This window comes from Nestor notabilis, unplaced genomic scaffold, assembly GCF_000696875.1.
Source record: "Nestor notabilis isolate BGI_N333 unplaced genomic scaffold, ASM69687v1 scaffold6020, whole genome shotgun sequence".
NCBI lineage: Eukaryota > Metazoa > Chordata > Aves > Psittaciformes > Psittacidae > Nestor > Nestor notabilis.
In genome coordinates this window covers 6,160-28,859 of record NW_009910549.1, presented here as the reverse complement: position 1 = coordinate 28,859, position 22,700 = coordinate 6,160, and the positions used below count along the sequence as shown (strand labels likewise).

The following is a 22,700-nucleotide window of genomic DNA, read 5'->3' as shown; positions in this document are numbered from 1 at the left end:
GATGAAAAGATTTATATACACAGTATCATGAGCAACTGAGACCCACAGCAGAAAAAAAATAATCGGAATATTGTCCCATAATGGCTGTAGCACAGTTAGATCATGAACTACTGATGATCAAGTCTCATTTTTTAGCATAAGTAAACAACAAATTAAAAGATTTTTGAGTGGAAGTTCAGAAATAAGAAAAATCCTGTGTATATGCAAAGAGATAATGCATGAGCTACTTCTGTTCACTTGCAAACTTATACTGCATTCTATGTCTTGTAGTTTTATAGGAAGCTACAGGAACAAAAGACATCCTTCTAAAGATAAAGGTTAGAACTGAGACGCACAAGCTTTTTACAGGCACAGGATGGCTCTGTAGGAGACTTGAAAAGAGCTTCTTTAATGACTTAGAGTAATCCAGCAGCTGGACAAAGATGTACTTTAATCATGTTTTGAAAGCTGTGCGAGCAGAGCACAGTGATCTCATTCCTAGGAGTAAATTCAGAACTGAGAGGAGACTAGTGTGAAACCTGTCTGAAGGCACTCTCATTTGAGAACATCTTACTGTAGGAAATTGGACCAATTTTGGGGTGTAAAATACCTGTGTATATACCTCACTCATGGGAAGTGCTTGAACTTACAATACATGTTTTATTTTTGACATCCATGGTCAAAACATGGTGGGGGTTTTTTGTTTGTTTCGTATTGGTGGAAATGAGACAGATATTGCCCAGTGTTTTTCTAGATAAGGAGCTTCAACTGCTGAGATTTTATTCACTTGACTAAAATTGTAAGGTTTAATGAATGGTTTAAGTTGTTGGTGATCTCTGTGCTGTAAAAGGTCAAAGTTAGTGAATATCCTCATGTTTTAACTAGTGCAATCTGATGATATTTCTTAAATTCGAAGCATGGTTCTTTAAGAAATATAATTTAAAATAAGGAAGTTGTTTAAATCCAGTAAGTAATGGTTTTATTGCTAATATATGTTTAAATAAAATAAATTTAAGCCTCCTGAAAATTGCAGTTGATGCAGTTCATGTAATAAAACGTCACATCATGTGTACCAAGGAGTAACATATAAGTGTAGTTTGAATGGGACATGCTGAAAATACTTTCCATGTAAAACTTCATATGAATTTCTAGTGTCTAGTAACTTGCTATTACAATTACACGTTCATATTTTCCTTGGGGTTTTATATAAATATTTTAATTTGACTCAAACAACTAAGCAGTCCATTTTTTTCTTTACATAGCAGATGGTACGTGAACAATACACTACAACAACACCAGGCACTAGCCTAGAGAGGCCGAAGAATGAATATGTCTACAAAATTGGAATTTATGGCTGGAGAAAGCGTTGCCTCTACCTGTTTGTTCTTCTCCTGCTTATCATCCTAGTTGTGAATTTTTCTTTGACAATTTGGATTCTTAAAGTGATGTGGTTTTCCCCAGTAAGTGTCCTCTTTAATGTTCCATTTTTCTCATATTCTCTTCCCTGCCTCACCACTTTGCTTATTTTATATGTACATGAGCTTCTCTGTGTGTAATAGATAGTTCTTTTATGTCCTTCTCAACGGTAATTTTTACTTTGGTTGAAAGTATGTAAGAAATGCCTATCTTTGAACATACTTCCTCATCTTTAATTTCTGTGTTGATGGTAATCTTTAAAATAATGAGGTTGTTGACACCTTACATTGAGGTAAATTCTAACCATTCTAAGAGAATGTATTTTACTGTTGTCTCATAGTGTCTTTTTAATTTGCATTTTATAAATGTATTTGCAGTAGTTTTATCTCATACTGAATTCGTTAGTGTTAAACTGTTGCTGACAGGTACTGTTTTTTCTTAGATTCCTTCTCGTGTTTATCAGCATCTAAAATTTTACAGTTTATTTGCCTTATTAATTACAGCTCAGAGGTAATTATTACTACTTCATGCTTGAGGCTAAGCAGCTATATGATTCAGGAATAAATCTAATAACTTTCTCCTGTCATATATATTTCAATATTTATAATGTAATTTTGTATGTAGTAGATTAAAGGGTAACTTCCAGAAGTCTGCAAGATGTAGCTTTTTAATCATATTGCAATAAAATGCATCAGTGAATATTGAAGCTAATTTGTTTCTAACATGCAATCATGATACAGAGATGATTTGAATAGACTTGTTACAAGAGAAACAATAATAGTAAGATCTGCCCCTGCTACTGAAGAAAGTGTTAAGTTCTCATTATCTATCGTTATTATGCCTCTTTCACTAAATGATGGCCATTTTATCTTCATAGAAGTATTTCTATACTCTAATTTCTCTTACTAGAAATAAAGTAGGTTAAAGTCCTACTTGCTAATATAGTTACTAGTGCTGCCCATCAAGTTTCTTTCACCACGTAAGTTCTTTTTAGCACTGTTACTGTCATACAGAATACAGTGCAGAACATCTTAGATCACATATTTTTCTGTTATGCAGTTCACATGGAAGATGTGCACTTAGCGATTGCACATCATGAATCTCAGAGAACAGAAGTAACTTAAACTGTCTTCTGCGTGGCTCAGGTTTTTATTTTTAAGGAGTTTGAAGAATTATTTTCTGTTAGTTTGGTTTCTTTGTATGAAACTGGATATTTCTTCTCTAATATCAGTCAGGACTGAAAAAAATAGCATCAGAAACTCCACTTCTAAGACCTTCTATCTCGTACTAGTTATCTGTGAGGAAAGCACCATATGTCTTGATCATCCACTGAGGGACAGTGTCCTTCTTCCTTGGCAACAAGAGCAGTGCAGTAACAGCTCAAGTAGTGCCTTGGATTCTTTCACAGGGTGAACTATGAATGACAGGGTAGAAAGGGTTTTCCTAATTCTCTGTTAAAGGATCTGTATTCCTGACATACTTGGTTAAATGGTGACTTAACTGTAATGCCTTCATTAGTCATAGAAATTATCAATACCGTCATTGAACCCTTTTCCTGATGGAATTAAGCATTTATGCCTCCAAGTTTTTGGTTATTGTTTGAAAAAGAAAGATAACAATATATTCTCAGATTTGCATGGTTCTTCAGTTCCAAGCTTGATAAATATTTGCCATTTAGGAAATCACTTGATTCATATATATCTTGGTTTTGCAATTAAACATTCCCATTATTGGGAAGAGTTTAAAAGTAATTGTGAAATATCCTAAGCAGTCATCAGTTATTTGGCAAATATTAGTCTGTCAGCTGTGATAACACTTTTTAAATGTCATAACTGTGTTCTATGTATATTATGGAGAGATTACTTATTATGTTTGATGTTAATAATATGTATTGTATTTTTAGATAATACTTTAAAAACATTCAATAGTAATTGTAAAAAATAATTAAAGTGTTACCAATATTAGAATATTAATAGCTAATAAAATATTAACAACTGTTTCTCTGTAAAATAATGCAAAAAACAAGCTGTATCCGTACTAAGGTTGATAAATATATTTAGAAAAAATATGATAAACATTTTAAAAGGTATTTTTATAGTACAGTTCTGAAGAGAGTTTATGCTCAAAGAAAACCATAACAGTATTGTAGTATGGTTTTTGGTTTTTTTTCTAAGGAAAACGGTTTTGCAGCATAGTGCATAGGGGTTTTGATGCTTTCGTGATAGTTCTGTAGCACAGCCTGCTTATGAGCCCATTCAAAGTTGACAAAATTGTTATTTAGACATCAGAGTGATAAATACTATCAAACAAGCTAAGATTATAAAGAACATGAACCACACATAAATATGCTGCAAAATTAATAGATTTTAATCTCTGGTGAGATTTTGAAGGATGATGAAAGATGGAGACTTTTCTAAACTCCATTGTTTGAGAGGCCTTCAACATTAAATGAACACTACTACATTGAACAAAATTTCATTTCATTTCATAAAATCTACACTAAAAGGGAAAGGGAACAACATGAACAGAGAATATATTCTTTTTCTCATACTGCTTCAATTACATAACATATGAGCATCCCCAAGTTTTGCAGATTGAGTCATATATCGCATATGTCTCATTCTCTTTTTCTTTTTCTCTTCTGGAGTTTGGGGGTACAGGGTCTCAAGTTTTTTGGGCAGCTGAGAAAAGAAAGCATTGGATTCATTATGGTCAAGTGTTTTAGAGAAGACAGATCCAAATAATCATGCTTTGAGCTTGGTGAGTGAGATGAAAAAGTAATTTAAAAAATAGAATTAGTTTTCCATGAAAATTAGAAGGTTTGGAAAAAATTGAGGTTGGGTATTTTCACCTGGACATAGATTTTACATGAAATGGAAATTCCAGATTTTAACATAATGAGCCTTTCTGAGAACTAAAGGGGACTGCTAGTCCTGAGAGTTCAGGAACTACGAATCTTAAGAGATTTGGGGCTGCAACAGGGTGAGGATTGCAGAAGTCCTGTGCACAATTCTGAAGGGTGCAGTAGGACTGAAAGAAGGGAACTCGGATGTCCCTGACATTTGCTGAAAGGACAAGCATGGCAGGATGGAAGCAGTGAAGATTTCTAGAGGGTCTCAGGGATAACTTATGGATAGGACCACAAAGGGTGGCACATAGCTGGACCTGTTACTCATGGGATTCTATGGGAGCCAGATGTGAGTGTAAAGTTACTCATGAAACCTTGCTGGTGTTTAAGGGCAGTACCCTCCAAATACAGGAATGATCTATCCTGCTACTTAGAAAAATAAGTAGTGTGGCTTAGCTAAACATGTTACATGCTCCAATGCAAAGTATTAGAAGAGTTGGAAGAGTTAAGACTTACAAGAGACAAAGGGCAACAAAATGGGCTGCATCCATAGGTGCAGAGAGAATTGTTTGATTCTCCTGCGAAGTCATCCTCTGCCATGTTTGAAAGGTTATAGGGACTGGGGGAACACAAGCGTTGCACTTGTCTTCAATAAAAGAGGTCAAAGGGACAGCCTGGAGAACTGTGGGCTGCTCAGCTTCACTTCATTCCTTGTGAAAATGATGGAGCGAGCACTCTTGGAAGACATTTCAGGGCCTATGAAGGAGAATAAGGTAATGGAGAACATTCAGCATGGATTTACCAAGGGTGAATGATGCCTGATCAACATGATTATCTTCTATGATGAAATAACTGGAATTATAGATGATGGGAGGGCACAAGATGTCATTTACCTTGACTTTACCAAGGCTTTCGATGCTCTCTGACAATGTTCTTGTTCCCTAGTTAGGACATTCAGCCATGCAGGGTGGACAATGAGATAAGTAAAAAACCCGAACTGCATGGTTGGTCAGGTTCAGAAGGTAGTTACTAATAAGTTGTACTCTACATGAAGGCCAGTAATAATTGTTGCAGGGGTCTATCCTGGGACTGGTCCTTTTGAATAACTTTGTCAATGATTTAAAAGAGGTGTCAGAATGCTTGATCACCAAGTTTGCAGATGATACCACTTTGGTGGTACCATTAAATTCTTTCAAGGCTCAGACTGACATTTGGAGCTGAGACTGTCTGGAGGAATGGTCCAACCTTATGAAATTCAAAAAGAATAAATGCAACATCCTGTTCCTGGAAAGGAAGTACCCATGGTTCCAGCTCAGGCTGATTCTGCCTCACTGGAGCGGTGTTACAGCGAAGGCCCTGGGGATTAGTGGGCAGCAAGCAGAGCATGAGCCAGCAGTGACCCTGGCAGCAACAAATGCCAAGGGCTTCCTGGACTGTGTGAGCAGGGGCAGAGCCAGAGACCACGGGAAGTGATTATCTCCCTTTACACAGCACTCATTAGATGCTCATATAATAGAGCCACCAGTTTTGAGCCTCCCAACAGAAGAGGGATACTGACAAATTTTAGTATCATATTTGTTTTCTAGAAGTTGCCTTCTAGTTGACCATCTCATGTTGCCAAGACAGAATGTCTTTTTTCCTATAAATAATATTAGTCTTATTCACTGAAAAACTGATTCTTAATCTTTCTTATGCTTCTGACAAAAAGATAAAGGTTTAGCAGGAAAAAAATACATTCCTATTTTATCTTGTAGTCTTAATTGATTGAAATGACTGTGATTTTAAAATGGTCCGCTGACTCTTAGCTTTCAAGACCATCAGTTATACTAGACTAGACGCTATCACATAAGATGAAAATTTATTTGTCTAGACGCCATCAGATCCTAAAACATTTAACTAGAAAAGTACTGAATATACTGAATGCAAGAATGCTCATTACTCTCCTTGTTCTTTTCCAAATCCTTATTGTGGTATAGACTACAGAATTGGGCATTTCTGTTATTCTAACTGAAACTGCTCTGATTTATGTGGAAAAAATGATTTTTTTATTGAGCTGGAGATAGCACACGCTTTAATTAGAAAATTACAACTCTCCCCTTGGACACAGAAGCTTCTGTTGTAGGTTCTGTCCAATTAATATATGATGAATTTATATGAAGTAGAACAAACTAGAAAAAGAGTAAAAGATTTCCAACATCAAATGACTGTTGGTTAGAGCATGAATATCTGGGAGAGGATCTGAGATCAAATTTTCCCAGGGAAAGGAGGAATCTTAATCTGGGAGTACAGCAACCCAGCTGAGTTTTACAACCACTTGTTCTTAAGAACATCAGTATTCTTCACATGGCCCCTCTTTTCCTTGTATTTGTAAGTTGGTTATTTAGGAGATTTTGATTGTGTTCATGTGCAATGATGATCAGAGAATTTTACTGCAAGAATATTAGTATCCCTATATCTGTTGGACAAGTGAGTAGGACTTTCTATTTTGGAATTTGATTCTTAAATTATTTCAGTATCTCCTAGCAGTATACTACTTGCCCAACATATAAATTCCATATTGGCATGACTCTAGAAGGTGTCATGACAGGCAAACAATTTGGTGTTGAGCCAATCTGTATTAAAATATTTTATACAACATTGAGCATCTGAAAGCTTTATAGAGATTAGCTGCACAGTAAGAGGCATTAACAAGAGGTATTTGGCTTCTTAGTTTGCTACATAACTGATATGATATCACAACTATAATCCTTAGCTTGTGTTGCTGCCTCAGTGATTTCTAACGGGTTTTCTCTTTTCACATTTTTACTTTTACATCTTATTCAGAAACCCTACATTAATTCAGTTTTAGTATTATTTACGTTATGCTACATTATCGTAATGTCAGGAACAGTCATGCACCAAAGATTATTCCTAACTTTTTTTAGCCTCTGATGGAGTAACCCATGTTTCCATGGGTTTTAGTGGATGCCACAGGTATCACAGTCTCCTGGAATAAGAAAAGTCAAGGCAGTTGTGCTGTATTTCAGGTTAATAAGGACAGATAGTCATGAAACAAAAGTGTTCCTGAGTATAACTACTTGCCTTTCTCCAGTGTGAAGTTTGGCATGTAGCACAGGTTTTTCTCTGACAAAATTTTAAGCAGTGTGACTAAGAGAGGTAGACAGGTCTTCTATTGTGTTAGATGCACTGTCAGTCGAACATGATTCAAATCTGCACTCAGTCCCATTTTCTCCTGCCGCCCATGTTAAGCCTTACTTGGGTTTGAGACACTAGCAAGAGGAAAGTCAAGCTCTAATACTAAGCCTTAAAACAACCTGTATATAACTTTATCATGACAGAAGTGAACTTGGTATATGGAGGGCCATGCACACAATGTCTAGTCCATCACTGCTTATTCTAAGCATGGTTCTTCCTAAGAACAGGACAAATTAATAATTAGTAAATGCTTTACCGGTATACCTGTCCCCAGAAATTCTTAGCACAAGCATACCACTCTAATCTTTTTGAGTTCTCATAGGCAATTAATAATTAATATAGACAAAGAATTAAAAAAAGGTTTTGTAATTATTTTGCAAACTTTTCTATGTAAGTGTCAACTTTTTTACATTGTATACGAAAATGTTAAAAAGCTAAGTATATATAATCTTAGTATGTATATACAAATTGGCTGATAATGATACTGGTCTAGATCTATAAATACTATATGTATTTTGAAATAAATTAACTGATAATATAATCAAATACTTGTATAAACAACTATTTAGGCACTTGACAAATTATGGCACTGAAAATAGAATTTCTTCAAGAAATATGAAAAATGCAAAACCAGGAATGTGTTGAATCAAGAAAGCAAAATTTTAACTGAAAATCAAGTAACATGTTCTGACAGTGAGACTTACTAGACTGTATAGTAGCATGCCATATTAAATTGGATATCCCAATCATGTGGAACACTTAAAACCAGACTAGACAGCCATAAAAATGGATGGTAAGGAACACTCATTCACAGCAGAAATTCTTCACTGCAAAGACATACACCGATGAACTTGTACATCTGTTCCATGAGTTTTATGATCAACAGTGTACACTCCATGAAATTAGTTGCTATTTGAGAATGTTACATTTTTAAGACTAAAGTGAAATAAAATATATATTTAATTCTTCACAAATTCTCATCCTAATTTTCACTAAAATATTTTCATCATTGGTTGGAACACCAATATTACATAGTTTCTACTCTGAATAATCCTGAGCAGCTGTATGGGAAGGCTTCTCCATAGTGTGATATATACTTATATAAAATTATTAAAGCAGTGTGGAACAACACTTTTTTAAATGGAAAAAACAAAAACCAACACCGAAGTTTACTCATGGAATAATTTGTAATATTGGTAAAGATTTTTAAAGTATCTGAGTACACTGAGATTACAGTGTATGTGCAAGTTTAGGAAGTGTGGACTGCTGAGCTCCTAAGGGCTTGACTGCAGCTCCTGATTATACTTTGCTAGTTTTAAGCTGTATGGGGAAACATAAATAAAGCTGCTCTTGGCAAACTCTCTGCCAAAGAAAAAACAGATGTTCTGATCTTATGGTCTGATGTACCACCTTCTTTTCTGAGCCTAGACACAATCAGTATTGTTCAGATGCAGATTTTCCTGGGGTCTTGGCATGTATTTTTGTTCCCAGGAGCAAGCAGAGCTGTTCTAATGTAGGAAATAGGAATGATGAATGATAGAGGTGGTGAAATTTATAATTTGTGTAGCTGAAGTGTGAAAAAGGTCTCTCTCCATGATTTTTTTTTCTAGTGCTATCTGCAGACTTCATAGAAGAGGTTAAATCTCCCTGAAGACTTTTTATATATCTTCAGTTCGTTATTTTCTTATCAATACTATTACACATCCACACACTCAGTGAAAAATTACGGTAACAGTTCTTAGAATAACGTAAATTGACACAGCGTGGTTGAGGTTGAGGACACTGATGTCAAAAAATAACATTTTCAAAATGTGGGACCCAGGGACTTCCCAGTGCCTGGATCCAAGCAGACATGCTGATTGCACACTTTGTCTGCCTGTGAGCTCCAACCTTGATCTCAGGTGATTACAGGAGTGATGCCTGCAAAACCTCTCCTGCTCAAAATCCACTTTCCTAAAGGGACATGGAGAATGGGGAACTGCTCTGCAATTTAGTACCCAGTGTCAAACCCAGCCTACTCAAATAACCACGAGATGGAGAAATTGAACAACTTGGATTTAATTGCTCCATATACAAATAATTGCATATGCATTCATGCATGAAATCCAGCTTTCTGATCAGAAACATTCACTGTGCGGAGTTCCTGAACTGCTATTTTTCCATGTGGGGCTCTTAGGACGTGTTGTTTTTGAGATTGACACTAAAAATTACCTAAGCCTGCTAAGCTCTGGTAGAAATTAGTGAGATGGAAGAGTAGCCATTGTTCTCAAATGAAGGCTGACTAGGACATATGTTTGTTTAAACTGAGACTTAGTAATTGGAGACACTTGTCACTGTGTGCTTACACAAGACACAGACCATTGAGACCATTAGATGAAATGTCTCTAATACAAATGATAGGATTTACAGTATTGAATCAATACATAGTCTATGTAATCATATACACCATGCAAATATGCCTTATTCCTAGAATTGTAGAATCATTGAATCATTTAGGTTAGAAAAGATCTTACAGATCATCAAGTCCAACCCTTAACCTAGCACTGCCAAGTCCACCACTAAACTGTGTCCCTAAGCACCACATCTACACACCTTTTAAATACCTCCAGGGATGGTGACTCAACCATTTCCCTGGGCAGCCTGTTCCAGTGCTCGACAACCTTTCTGGGGAAGAAATTTTTCCTAAAATTCAGTCAATGTCCCCTCTTTCCCTATTGCTTCTTACTTGGGAGAATACACTGACATCCACCTTGCTCCATCCACCTTTCAGAGAGAGATAAGGTCCTCCTGAACCTCCTTTTCTCCAGACTAAACAACCCCAGATCCCTCAGCCTTTCCTCTAAGACTTGTTCTCTCCATTCACCAGCTTTGTTGCCTTTCTTTGGACACACCCCAGCACCTCAGTGTCTCTTTTTTAGTGAGGGGTTCAGAACTGAACACAGTATTCAAGGTGCAGCCTCACCGGTACTGAGTACAGGGGAATGATCACTGCCATGGCCCTGCTGGCCACGCTATTGCTGATATGGGCCAGGATGCTGTTGGCCTGCTTGGCTGCCTGGGCACACTCTGGCTTATGCTCAGTGTCCATCAGCACCCCCAGATCCTTTTCTGTCAAGCAATTTTCCAGCCACTCTGCTCCAAGGCTGTAGCATTGCATGGAGTTGTGACCCAAGTGCAGGTCCCAGCGCTGAGTCTTGTTGAACCTCATACAGTTGGACTTGGCCTATCAATCCAACCTATCCTGATGCCTCTGCAGAGACTTCCTACCCTCCAGCTCAACATACTCACCCAACTTGGTGTTGTCTGCAAACTTACTGAGGGTGCACTTGATCCCCTTGTGCAGGTCACTGGTAAAGATACTCCTCAGAGGAATTCAAGAAATAAATAAACATCATGCACTGTTTTTCTGAAGAATATAATTCTGATTTATCAAGAGGACAAATCAATGGAAAAGGCTTAATTCCATGTCTTTACCCAAGTTGTATAATTACAAATGTAAATATAATAAAATGAATTAGTCAATGTGTAAAAACTCAATTCCTGAATAAATATATGTAGCAGTCTGTTTTTCTAATAGTCTATTTTTCTAACATAGAAGATGTAATGCCAGATGTAATGGCATTTTTATTAGCTGAGTATTATCCAGCTGAGCAAGGAAACGAGCTGGAAGTGAACCTGTTATTTTTTCTCTTGAGTAATACCTCTTGTCATTAATATCTTTTTTTACTTAAGGAATTCTGTTATTCTGTATATTAGAACAAAGAGGACCTGAACATATCTTGAACATATGCATCTGAAATCTTAACTCTATTTTATGACAGACTTTTTTTTTAATCAAAACTAAGCAAATGTTAATGATATGATGAATTTGCATCTTTCATAGCCATTCATTACAAAACTGTTGAGTTCAAAGTCACTATCTACATTTCTAGATCATGGAATATTACCTGCCCACTTTCTAGCCCTATCTGCAAAGGGTGTTTAGTCTGTATTGAGTGAGCCCTAAGCCAGGAGCGCTGTTGCTAAGGGCTCTGATTTGACCAACATCTTTGACAGAAAAGAGTTCTCTGTCACCTAAGAAGAGAAGTTGGATAACCACCTCTCTCTGAGCCCAGGAAATTAGAGTCCTTGCAACAGAAAATGAGATGAGGCATCAGTAATGTTATTATACCAAGCGCGTACTTAGCTCCAAAATAGATATTGTAAGTCAAACAGAGAGTTTCATCAGATTCATTACCAATCCTGTTTTGCTGATTGCTCTTTAACAATCTCTACCCACAGCCCTATTATCTCAATGAAACAGTACACTCTTGTTTGCAAAGCAAGTTCTCTAAATAGTAATTGCTGCAAGAAGTACTGCACTGAAAGCTGAATCTATAAAGCCATTAACTGAACTAGCTTTGGGGCACAACAAATGATGTCTTGGTCTGAACTTGCCAAGGTCTTTCCCTGGGCTGGCCTAGGAGTAGGATGTAAGTATCCTATAAGTAAGAAAAGATGTTACCTGAATGGAAATATTGCATCCTCTCTACTGGGAAGTTATTATCATTATCAGTTCTTATCAGCAGCTGCTGCATGTGTGGACTTTTAATATTGGAAAATCCAAATATTTGGGGTTCAGCTCTTAAAATCAAACATGTTCTTAACTCCTCAGAGAGGAGCTACTTGTTTTGAATTGTGTATGTGTTAAAGCTAATGTTCTAATCAACTTATTGTATTGTTGTAACCAAGCTAATATATGGGTATGCCTGTCTTCCCAGTATTTGATCTTTCCTCAGAATAGGAAGATAGACATCTTCATGTGCAGCTATTGGCTGATACACAGACCAGAAGTTTCTTTTCTATTTTCTAGAAGAGTCTGAAGACTTCCATTGAGTCTAATACTGAGAAGGTGCAGAAATAGTGATGATATGATACAATCCAATATGATACAAAGAGTGGCTGACCCAATATAGTGACCCCCCATGCGTATCAGTTTCTATGTTGGTAGGGAAATGCAAGTTACAGTTATTGATCTAATGTAGGTGACTAGAAGTACTCATCGTAAACTAAGTGAATGTTCGTCATCCTCATTTCTACAGCAAAAGACCTGTACTTTATTATATTGGTTTGGGAGAGAGATCCTTTTTTTTGGCTCTGTAAACCACAGGCAGCATGAGGCTCAGTGAGCTACCTGGGAGCAAGTCACTGGGAGTGCAAGAGCCCTAGATCGACATCTACTTGTTTGCATTCCTAGAGTCCCACAGCAATGTGCAATGTGCATCACTTTCCACATGACTTTGTTGGTCGTGAGCCAGAGCAGCAGGTCCCACAATAGCAACAGGTGAAAGAGGGACAGTTTTTGCGTCCTGTTTTAACAAGATATGCGTTTAGCACTAACCAGACAAGTGCTATCAAACTTGCTTTATCCAGCCATTTCTCCATTTTCCTCAACACAGATATTCATAGCCTGAAGAAGGTGGCCATACCACCAGACCCATCAGTATGGCTTTTGGAACTTTTTGGTCCTGATGAAGTACTCAGTCCTTCTATAGTCCTCTTGAAATAAACTTCAGGATCTTTCCACAGTTTGTGAACATACTGCACTTGTCTACTGGCTTTGTGGAGAATGAGATTGCATCCCCTTATTTCAGAGGAAAAATATTTTACATTTGCTGTGTCTAGAATCTAAGAGAATAATAACCCATCCAAGATGGTACTCCCTTCCAGATGCTCAATAGCACAGTGAGTCTTAGCTAGGATACTATGTCTCTGTTTCTACAAGCACTTAACTCCTCAGTAGTATTTTCAAATGATGAAAAATGCTTCTACTGTGATTGAAGACATCCTGTTACTCCAATTAGAATACGCCTAGCAGTTCTGAAATGAAAACTGGTCACACCTTTGTGAACACTAATGCTAAATTCCATCTTTGGTGCATAAGAGTTTGACAGCTGCCAGCAGTTTCTACACCAGTCAACTCCATGCAGCAATAGCAAAATCTGCTTAGTGTCTACAGAGATAGCATTTCATCCTCCTCTTCTGCATGGCTCAGTCCCTGCCTCACTGAGGGCTTTCAATAATTAGAAAACATGAGTCTCAGGGCTATATACACAACAATGTCTTACAGCTCAGTGCCACCACACTCAAGCAGCGACAGTCACCAGCACCAGGGTAACAAGAATCCAGATTTGCCATGCATCTGCTATGTTTAATGAAGCAGTTTCTCATCTATCCCCCAGTCAATAGCTTATTGTATAACTGCATCAAAGTCCTCATCTAACTGATATTTGGACCCTTTCCTCAAGTCAACAGAAATATCAGGAATAGAATCAAATCCTTGAAACTGAAAGCATCAAGGTTTTTCATAACTGAGGAAGTCACAATACTCAGTAAATAATAATTGGCTTCTCCTAAACGGTAATATAAGAAGCAGAGTGGCTGTTGAGAGAACATTAAGTACTATACTCCTGCTTTATATGGAACTTATCATTGGCTCTCAGTGCATTTGGGTGGTTGTTTATCTTAAATCCCTCTTTTCTATATTCCATATAACTTCAATTTGCCAATTATAAGAAAGGTAATAGGATTTCTCCATCTCACAGTACTGCATAACTCAGTTCTGCAATCTTGAGATTCACAAATATCATGATACTAAGGAAACAATAATTGTTCATAGTCACAAAGGTAATACAAGTGTGGATCATTATATGAAATCCACATATTTGTGGATTCTTGTGCACTTTACAAAGTTTATCTGTTAGTCATCACAGATAGTCATTTATGCAGGTAGTCCAAGTCTAAATTTCCTTGGTTTTGCACTTCCCAAGTGATCAGTGAGAATGGATAATGATGCTTATTCAAATACGTGAAAATGTGAGCTTTGTGACAATGCTTAAATGAAATATACGGTGAAGAAAATAGTACATTCTCAGGACATACTTGTACAAAGTAATCCTGAGTGATATGACTGGATTTACTGAAAAATAAGAATTTACAGGTAAGTGTAAATGCTGCATTTTGTCACATAGCATATTATTCTTGATGTCAAAGACACTACATTCCTTTATATAGCATTTTTAGAATAACTGTTGCAGAAAAATCTGAATACATTTGGAAGAGTGTGCTTATTCAATTACATAATCTTCTTTTTGAACATCAGTTACAGGGTTTTGTCTCTACTAAAAATTTCTTCCTCTCAAAGCTAAAGGCAGGATAGAGACTTCCACCCAGGAGCTTGTTAATTTTCCCTGATGTGCTTCAGAGCAAGAATTAATTGCTGCTTCTTCCTCTGCCTTCTTACATTTAAGATTTGACAACTTCATTTTTTATTCTTACTCTATAATATGCTGTTTATTTAGTTCTTTATATTCCAGAAAAATATGCAAACTGTGTTTAAACCTGATGACTAATATAATCTACTTTCACCTTTCAGGAAAAGGCATGAGATCAGAGCAAATAATGACACCCTAAACTGAGTTACTTAAATTAGAGCCATTTGTTGGTGGTATTTCTTTAGAATATCCTGAATATTTCATGTCATAATTTTAAAAAGTGTTTGTCTTAAAACATATATGTATTTCTGGTGTTGATCTCTGTTTTGTGTTACAAGTTAGAAAAAACTGTCCATAGTCTTCTCTAGAAAAACACAATTCTAAATGACTCAGTGCTGGCTAGGAATAGTGATTATGAAAGCCTTGGGGGCTCATCATAGGTATTATTTCAGTTTTGTCTCATGAGGTGTATCAGTATATGCTGCATACTTTTTAAAAGCTTTGTGATGGTCTAGAATTTGGAAATTTTATCTATTTCTACTGAGAAAAGCCAGTACATTATATATTTCAAAGTAGAAAAATATTTGACCCTGAATAACAGATTCCATAAACAGCTATTCTAAAAGCCTCTTTCCTGAAATAAATCCTTGCTGAGGAAGAATCACATTGTACCCTCCAGCTGAGCAAACTGCTGACATGAGTATTTCTTACCTTATGGAATTTAAGCAAAGCTTGTTTCTCTCTTTTGTCTCTCTTCAAACCTGTTAAAACAGGTGCAGTGCTATAGTTATTCATTGAAAGCTGGTTAGACATATTATTTAGCATTACATATATGTATAATATAATGACATTAGTCAGAACATACCATATTTGAAAACAGCCTGAGTTATAACTTTTATTGGTTGTAGACCTAACTCATTAGATGAACAGGTTATTGATGTATCATCAGTGGCCTCTTCTTTAGTTACGTGAAGAACAACCTTGAAAAATATTTAAAGTGGAAATACTTTTGGGATTTACTGTTTTTTATTTAGCCCTCACACCTCTTCTTTGTAGTTTGAGGCAGTTGACTTGAAATATTTTCACATATGACCGACCTGTCAGGCTGCAAAGTTTTTGCCAAGTATTCTCTCATTTTTTCTGGCAGGAGGAGGGGTGAATCCTGTGCAAATTAGCTAAATACCTGTGAAATAGCTGAAGCTTGCAAGTCCTCAGATGTACTTAATGAAGTAGTTCCTGACTCATTTTTCACATTATCAATTCTATTATAATGATGAAAGAAAGTAAAAAGAAGGAAATAAGATATGGGCTGGAAAGCACAACTGGGTTAAAATCATGAGGGAACAACTAAGAGAGAATGAGGAAGGTACAAAAGCTGACAAGCGGGTGATTGAGAGAAAGGAAAATGATAGCATGAAAGCTAGAGCCTTGACCTAGAATTAGGGGGGAGATGGGTAGGGAAACCAAGGAAGGAAAAATGAATTAAAAAGAAAGAAGTAATAACTGAAAATGGAAGGAAGTAAAAATGCTTCTTTCTCTCCTCAATAGTCTTAGAAGTATTACATTCCTTGTAAAACTTGTAAAATACATTACTGGTAAAATAAACCTTGAAATGTTAACATAAGGTGTGTCTTACGTGAGTCATGTAAAAGTTTATTGTTCATGACATTTTTAGAAAGCAAGTACAAAGGCTATTTCAATCAATACAAATGCACTTGTTTTGAAGTTGACTGTAATATTGTATTTTTTTTGTCAAATAAATCCCAATTTTAATAACTTTTTCTTGAAAGCTACTATTTCTTGAAGAATAACACTCCTCAAAGAGATGAGCACTTCTCAGAATTTTAAATGCGTTAGTATGGGTATCTCAGTCAATAGACTGGAGGCAAGCAGCTCTGGAAATTTTCAGTTTGTGAAAAGAACAAAAGATAAATACAGCAACAATAATAAAATGTGCATTATTCTTGCATCTTCTCCTCAGACTGGAATGGGACACCTGCGTGTTACGAAGGATGGGCTTCGTCTGGAAGGGGAATCAGAATTCTTATTCCCTCTTTACGCCAAAGAAATCCACTCTCGAGTGGTAAGTGCTAATCTTACCACTAAGCAGATAATCTTTCAATAATGCTAAAATTAATGCACTAATGTACAGTTTAATTTAGGTAAAGTCTAGGCAGCTGGAAATATTAATATATGTGTGCACATGTGTGTATGTGTATGCACATGTTTTTGCAAGCATGATCAATGTCAATGTTCTGATGCTGTGGAAGAATGAAAGTTTTTCTCTGAGGCATGTGATAAGAAGTAGCTCAAAAAGGAATTAGAAAGATCATTATATATAAGTAATGCTAACATTTTAAGAGTGTGGAGGAAGTTTTTCATTGTTTTTACTGATACAATTTTTTAGTATAGGCTTCCCTGTGATACTGCTTGTTTTGTTTATTCATCCATTACAGAATAGTTTCAAAATCTCTAAAATCAGTGGATCCTATTGGAAAAGTTACAGGGTCTCTAATAAATTCAGATTTTGTCACTTTTAAGACAATTATATTAAATTTATTATATCTTTATATTTTTACATATATAAAATCTACCAGACTAAATGGAAATATTTAGGATTTAATCAGGTTAACATAGCTAGAAAACTCTGTTATTACTGAGATAAAGAAAGAATAACATATTTGGTCAAAGAAAATGTTAATGAAGCAGATTAAAATGGCACTGAGCATGTGTATGGTATAAAAGATTTTTATTGAAGTACTGGATTTAGAGGAAGCAAGAGAGAATATGAATTGTTTTTTAGTTATCCAGATGAACTCTGAAACTTATTTTAGTGATTTTTTTGTAGAGCAGTGTCTGTTTCTGGCCAAATAAATGAATCTTTTTCAGAACTATTGTCCATAATCTAAACTCTTACAAAATGAGCCATGTTTTATGAATGTTGTCATCAACCAATGGGACATTTCAAGTACTATTCAATGAGACTAAAAGCCGAATATGGCTCTTTAATTACTTCAAACATGCAATCATCTTCACCAAGGACAAATAGCCAGCTATGAGACTTTTCTGAACCTAGGGAAAAATTTAGTGTTTGTATGATATAGCAAAAGAAAATGTAAATAAATTTATCAGAAGGAGGTTGTTAAAATGCTTGATTACTGAAATTTAAGCAATGACAGCATATTTTACATTTGTTAAGCCTTTCTTTTTCTGCAACAAGTATTTCCAGTAGCAGCTCTTAGAAGGTGAAATTCCATTACTAAACCTGTATTTCAGTTTTGTTTCTTATGTGTATTCTTTTCTGTCTCACAGGCAGTGTGAAAACTATTTTTGTGCTTAAATGAATTTCCCTTGAGGCTGTTTATCCATTAAGGCATGTAACTTTTTAAGACCAGCAGAGGTAACACTTAAGAACTCCTTCTGCCATCCAAAAATGTTATGCAATGTTAAGCTCTTTTAGGTCATTTGTATTCATTCCAGGCCTTAATATATTTAGTACTATATAGTAAGAAAGAGGTGTGGCAGCAGCTAATGTAAGTGTAGCTGTATAATGAACCATCCTGATAGTTAGTAGCATGCACTAATTAGAGCCTTCAGGCTACTGCGTGTCTCTGCCCCTTACGAACTGGGAATTCATTGGAGGTATTCTGTTTATCTGTTGGCTTGCTTTTTTAAATATTTGAACTCTGTAGAGGCTTAATTGCCTGTAGCTTGATCTCCTGAGTGCCATCTATATATTTATTCCCATAAAGTTACTTATTTCTTACGATTTCTTTTTCTAAGTTTGTCTGTTAATAGGATTGGGCCACTCTGGTATCATAGCGGCTTTCATGCCTTAATAGTTTTCTCCTTGCAGTCTGCTGACAACTGTTCTCACCTAATGAGGTCTCCAAAATGTTAAGAAAATAAGTAGCAGAAAAATCTACTTCCTGTGCATCATGTCTGGAACCTATCACAAGTTTATGCCTTCATTAGGAGTCCAACATAGAGTTATGGGCAGCACCATTGCATCTTCATAGAATCATAGAATAGTTTGGGTTAGAAGGGACCTTCAAAGGTCATCTAGTCCAACCCCCCTGCAATGTGCAGGGGCAATTTTAACTTAGATGTAAGTGTAGCTGTATAATGAACCATCCTGATAGTTAGTAGCATGCACTAATTAGAGCCTTCAGGCTACTGCGTGTCTCTGCCCCTTACGAACTGGGAATTCATTGGAGGTATTCTGTTTATCTGTTGGCTTGCTTTTTTAAATATTTGAACTCTGTAGAGGCTTAATTGCCTGTAGCTTGATCTCCTGAGTGCCATCTATATATTTATTCCCATAAAGTTACTTATTTCTTACGATTTCTTTTTCTAAGTTTGTCTGTTAATAGGATTGGGCCACTCTGGTATCATAGCGGCTTTCATGCCTTAATAGTTTTCTCCTTGCAGTCTGCTGACAACTGTTCTCACCTAATGAGGTCTCCAAAATGTTAAGAAAATAAGTAGCAGAAAAATCTACTTCCTGTGCATCATGTCTGGAACCTATCACAAGTTTATGCCTTCATTAGGAGTCCAACATAGAGTTATGGGCAGCACCATTGCATCTTCATAGAATCATAGAATAGTTTGGGTTAGAAGGGACCTTCAAAGGTCATCTAGTCCAACCCCCCTGCAATGTGCAGGGACATCTTCAACTAGACCAAGTGGCCCAGAACCACATCCAGCCTGGCCTTGAATGTCTTCAAGTATGGTGCATCCACCACCTCTCTGGGCAACCTGTGCCAGTGTTTTGCCACCCTCCTTGTAAAAAATTTCTTCTTCCCATCCAGCCTGAATCTCCCCTCTTTCAGTTTAAAAGCCATCACCCCTTGACCTGTTGCAACAGGCTCTACTAAAAACTCCCTCCCATATTTCTTATAGGCCCCTTTCAAGTATTGAAAAGATGCAGTAAGGCCTCCCTGGAGCCTTCTCTTCTCCAGGCTCAACAACCCCAACTCTCAGCCTTTCCTCATAGGAGAGGTACTCCATCCCTCTGATCATTTTTGTGGCCCTTCTCTGGACCCTCTCCAACAGGTCTATGTCTTTCTTGTACTTAGGACAGACATAGACTTATGCAGTACAGTCGGGGGGGTGGGTCACAAGAGCAGAGCAGAGGGGCAGAATCACCTCCCTTGTCTTGCTGGTCACACTTCTTTGGATGCAGCTCAAGATACGATTGGCCTTTGGCCTGTGAGTGCTCATTGCCTGCTCATGTCCAGTCTTTCATCCTCTATCTTAGCTAATGCATATTCATGGAAAGATAAAAGATGAGCATTTATAAGTATGTTACTAGGTTTTAATTAGTCAGCAACATACATGTGGACACTGCAGGTCACATTTAATACTGAAAATTTCTAATTTATTTTTTAGATCAACCAGCAACAGTCAAATAAGTGTACTAAAGATGCCCAGATTTGTGGGTCATTTAGCACGTATTGTAATATATTTACCTGATCTTTGTTGAGTTTCCTTTTCCACCTCATACTAACTTGTTACCATTAATGTTCATTCTAACACACTGCTTTTTTTTCTGAAGATTTTTCGTAACTTGTGTCAATTCTGTGCTTTCCCATTTTCCTGATATAATTTACAAAATGAGATTCATTTATTTTGCTCACTTAGTGACTCCTTTTGAGATAGCCTGTCTTCCTACTTGTAAGATACCGGCCTTTTGTTTAAAAAAAAAAAATTGTTTAAAAAAAAAAAAGTTGGACTCCAAACTGTGTATTGCTTCTATCACTTACTAGGCAAGTGTTTGTAGTAAAATTCTTCACATAAAATGTCTTCAAAATTTTCAGGTTATCTCATAGTCTAAGCGTTAAGTTATGATGGGAACATGACTTGGGAGTGCCTTTCAGGGCTTAGCTTTTAAAGGCGCTGCACAAACTGTCTTGAGTCTAGAGGAAGTACCAGAAGCTATATATGTACAATATATACATACAATATATACAATCTTGTGTTAGTAGTAGTTAGAAACTCATTTATCTAGGAACAAGTATCACCATTGTCACAAGCAGGCAGCTTACTAATACTGTCTTCATATCATGTGTTCCTGATCCTTTGGCAACTGAGAAAGGTTCCTGTCCTTTAGATAGAATGTATACTTTAGTATGAAAGCACCTGTACGTCAAGGCATGAGTTAACACAAGGGTATGTTTTGGTTTTGGTGAAGTAATTACACATTGGTTGCAGTCCAAGAATGACATGAAATTTTGAATTGCCTACTATAGCTAGACTGGATTGTGGTAAGGCTTGCTGGGAATGAATGAAGATACCAATTACACCTGCTTGCATGCCCTGGCTTCTGTAAGTAGCATGGGTAGGCATGAGGCTCTGTTTGCTCTGCACATGTCCCAGCTGTGGTGCGACCTGTGAGGACAGTTAAGTCAAATATGAGTGGCATTGCTCTGTGACCTTCAGATGTGATTTTGTATATTGGAACACCAGATACAGCACAGAGTGTTTTAGGCTCAAGTCATGGTGCAGAGATGTGGACAAGCAGGTGATGGTGTTCAGTCTGTTAGTACACTTCTGTCATCCTTCTGAGGGGAGAACACGGAAATGATTTAATTTAGATTGACACTCTTATCTGTACTGTCATCTATTAAAGTCAGCTTTGAGCTAGTCAACCTGCCACTTTCTCCATCACACTGTCTGTGTTTTGTTGATGGGAGAGTCAGTGCCAGGTGCCAAAATCAAGCCAAAGCATACAGGCTGTGTGAATCATTGAGAAAGCAGAATGCACACGCATGTTTCTAGCCAATTAATATGACAGTGCAAATTTGCAGAGTGGAGTATTCACAATTCACTTAAACAGACGCTCAATTACATGTTGAAATGTAGCAAATCTAGTGCCTAAGCATTTTTTTCGAAAAGAAAAAATATTAGCAACCATGTTCATTGGGCCAGAAACACAGATTTTGTTCACCTGAAGTATTCTCTAGATGTTTTTTTCTTATTTTAAATCTGATACAGTTGAAGTAATCAAAAAAACCAGCCCAGCTTATTTGACAGTTGTCGATTGTTTTGTAGCTGCAAAGCTCTTTCAGTGACTGAGTTAATGTAAACACTGGACTATGTTTTCAAAGTTGTTAACAATTCTAATTATTCTGTGAATCTACTTTTTTCCCCCTCTGTACTCCAGGACTCATCACTGCTTCTCCAGTCTACTCACAATGTGACTGTTAATGCTCGCAATTCAAATGGGGAAGTCACAGGCAGATTAAATGTGGGTAAGTCTTAAGTTATTTTTCCTTGTTCACTGTTTTGGAAACATAATGAATATTTGCAAGGAGCTTTGAGGATATAAAGCAGTAAATGTGATTATTTTTCACTGCTATGGCCATATATCAATAGTCCAGCTGCCACTCAATAAGTACCAACAGTATATTTTTAATTGCTCAGTTCAGCATTGGTTCTGTAAACATTTGAAGTACTTCTTTACAGCAGAGTTATTCAAGAAAGGCCACTGCAGAAGTTACTCTTTTTCTTGTGTATATAATCTATTGATAATTGCAAATCATTTTCTGAGAAAATGATTTTATCTTAGAGGTCTGTATGTCTCACTTCATTTCCTAGTATACCAGAGATTAAAACATTAAAGCAGATATCCTAAAATAATAAATAGATAGATAGATAGATAAATAAATAAATAAAAATTAGAAAGCCAGTACACAGAAATGCACATTTTACTATATTTGGTAGCAGTAAGATACATTGGTTTACTGGAGGCAATCAATAGATCTAGACAGATGTAGGTGATAGATCATGGCAGAAAGAATAAGCAGCATTACTCTTTAAGTTGTATTTTTAAGGCAAGAATGACAACAAGTATGTGTCATATACAACAAATTTTTTCTTAGTTTTGTTAATATTTTTCAAACTTTGACTTTAGAGAAAAATGTAACAATTTATTAACTTGTTTCTTCTAAGATTCTTATGCAGCAAAGCATAAATTCCTGATTATTTAACTGTAAGACTAACCTAAT

General features: G+C 36.4%; 1 protein-coding gene across 1 annotated transcript; it reads left to right on the top strand.

Annotated features, from left to right (window-relative positions):
* Window positions 1-1,241: 1,241 nt before the first annotated feature.
* On the top strand, window positions 1,242-21,944 carry LOC104402644 (gamma-sarcoglycan; the record flags this gene model as incomplete). Its single annotated transcript, XM_010010573.1, has 3 exons — window positions 1,242-1,439; window positions 16,673-16,774; window positions 21,857-21,944. Coding segments are annotated over exons 1-3 (385 nt in total), but the record flags the coding sequence as incomplete, so codon positions are not given.
* Window positions 21,945-22,700: the final 756 nt, after the last annotated feature.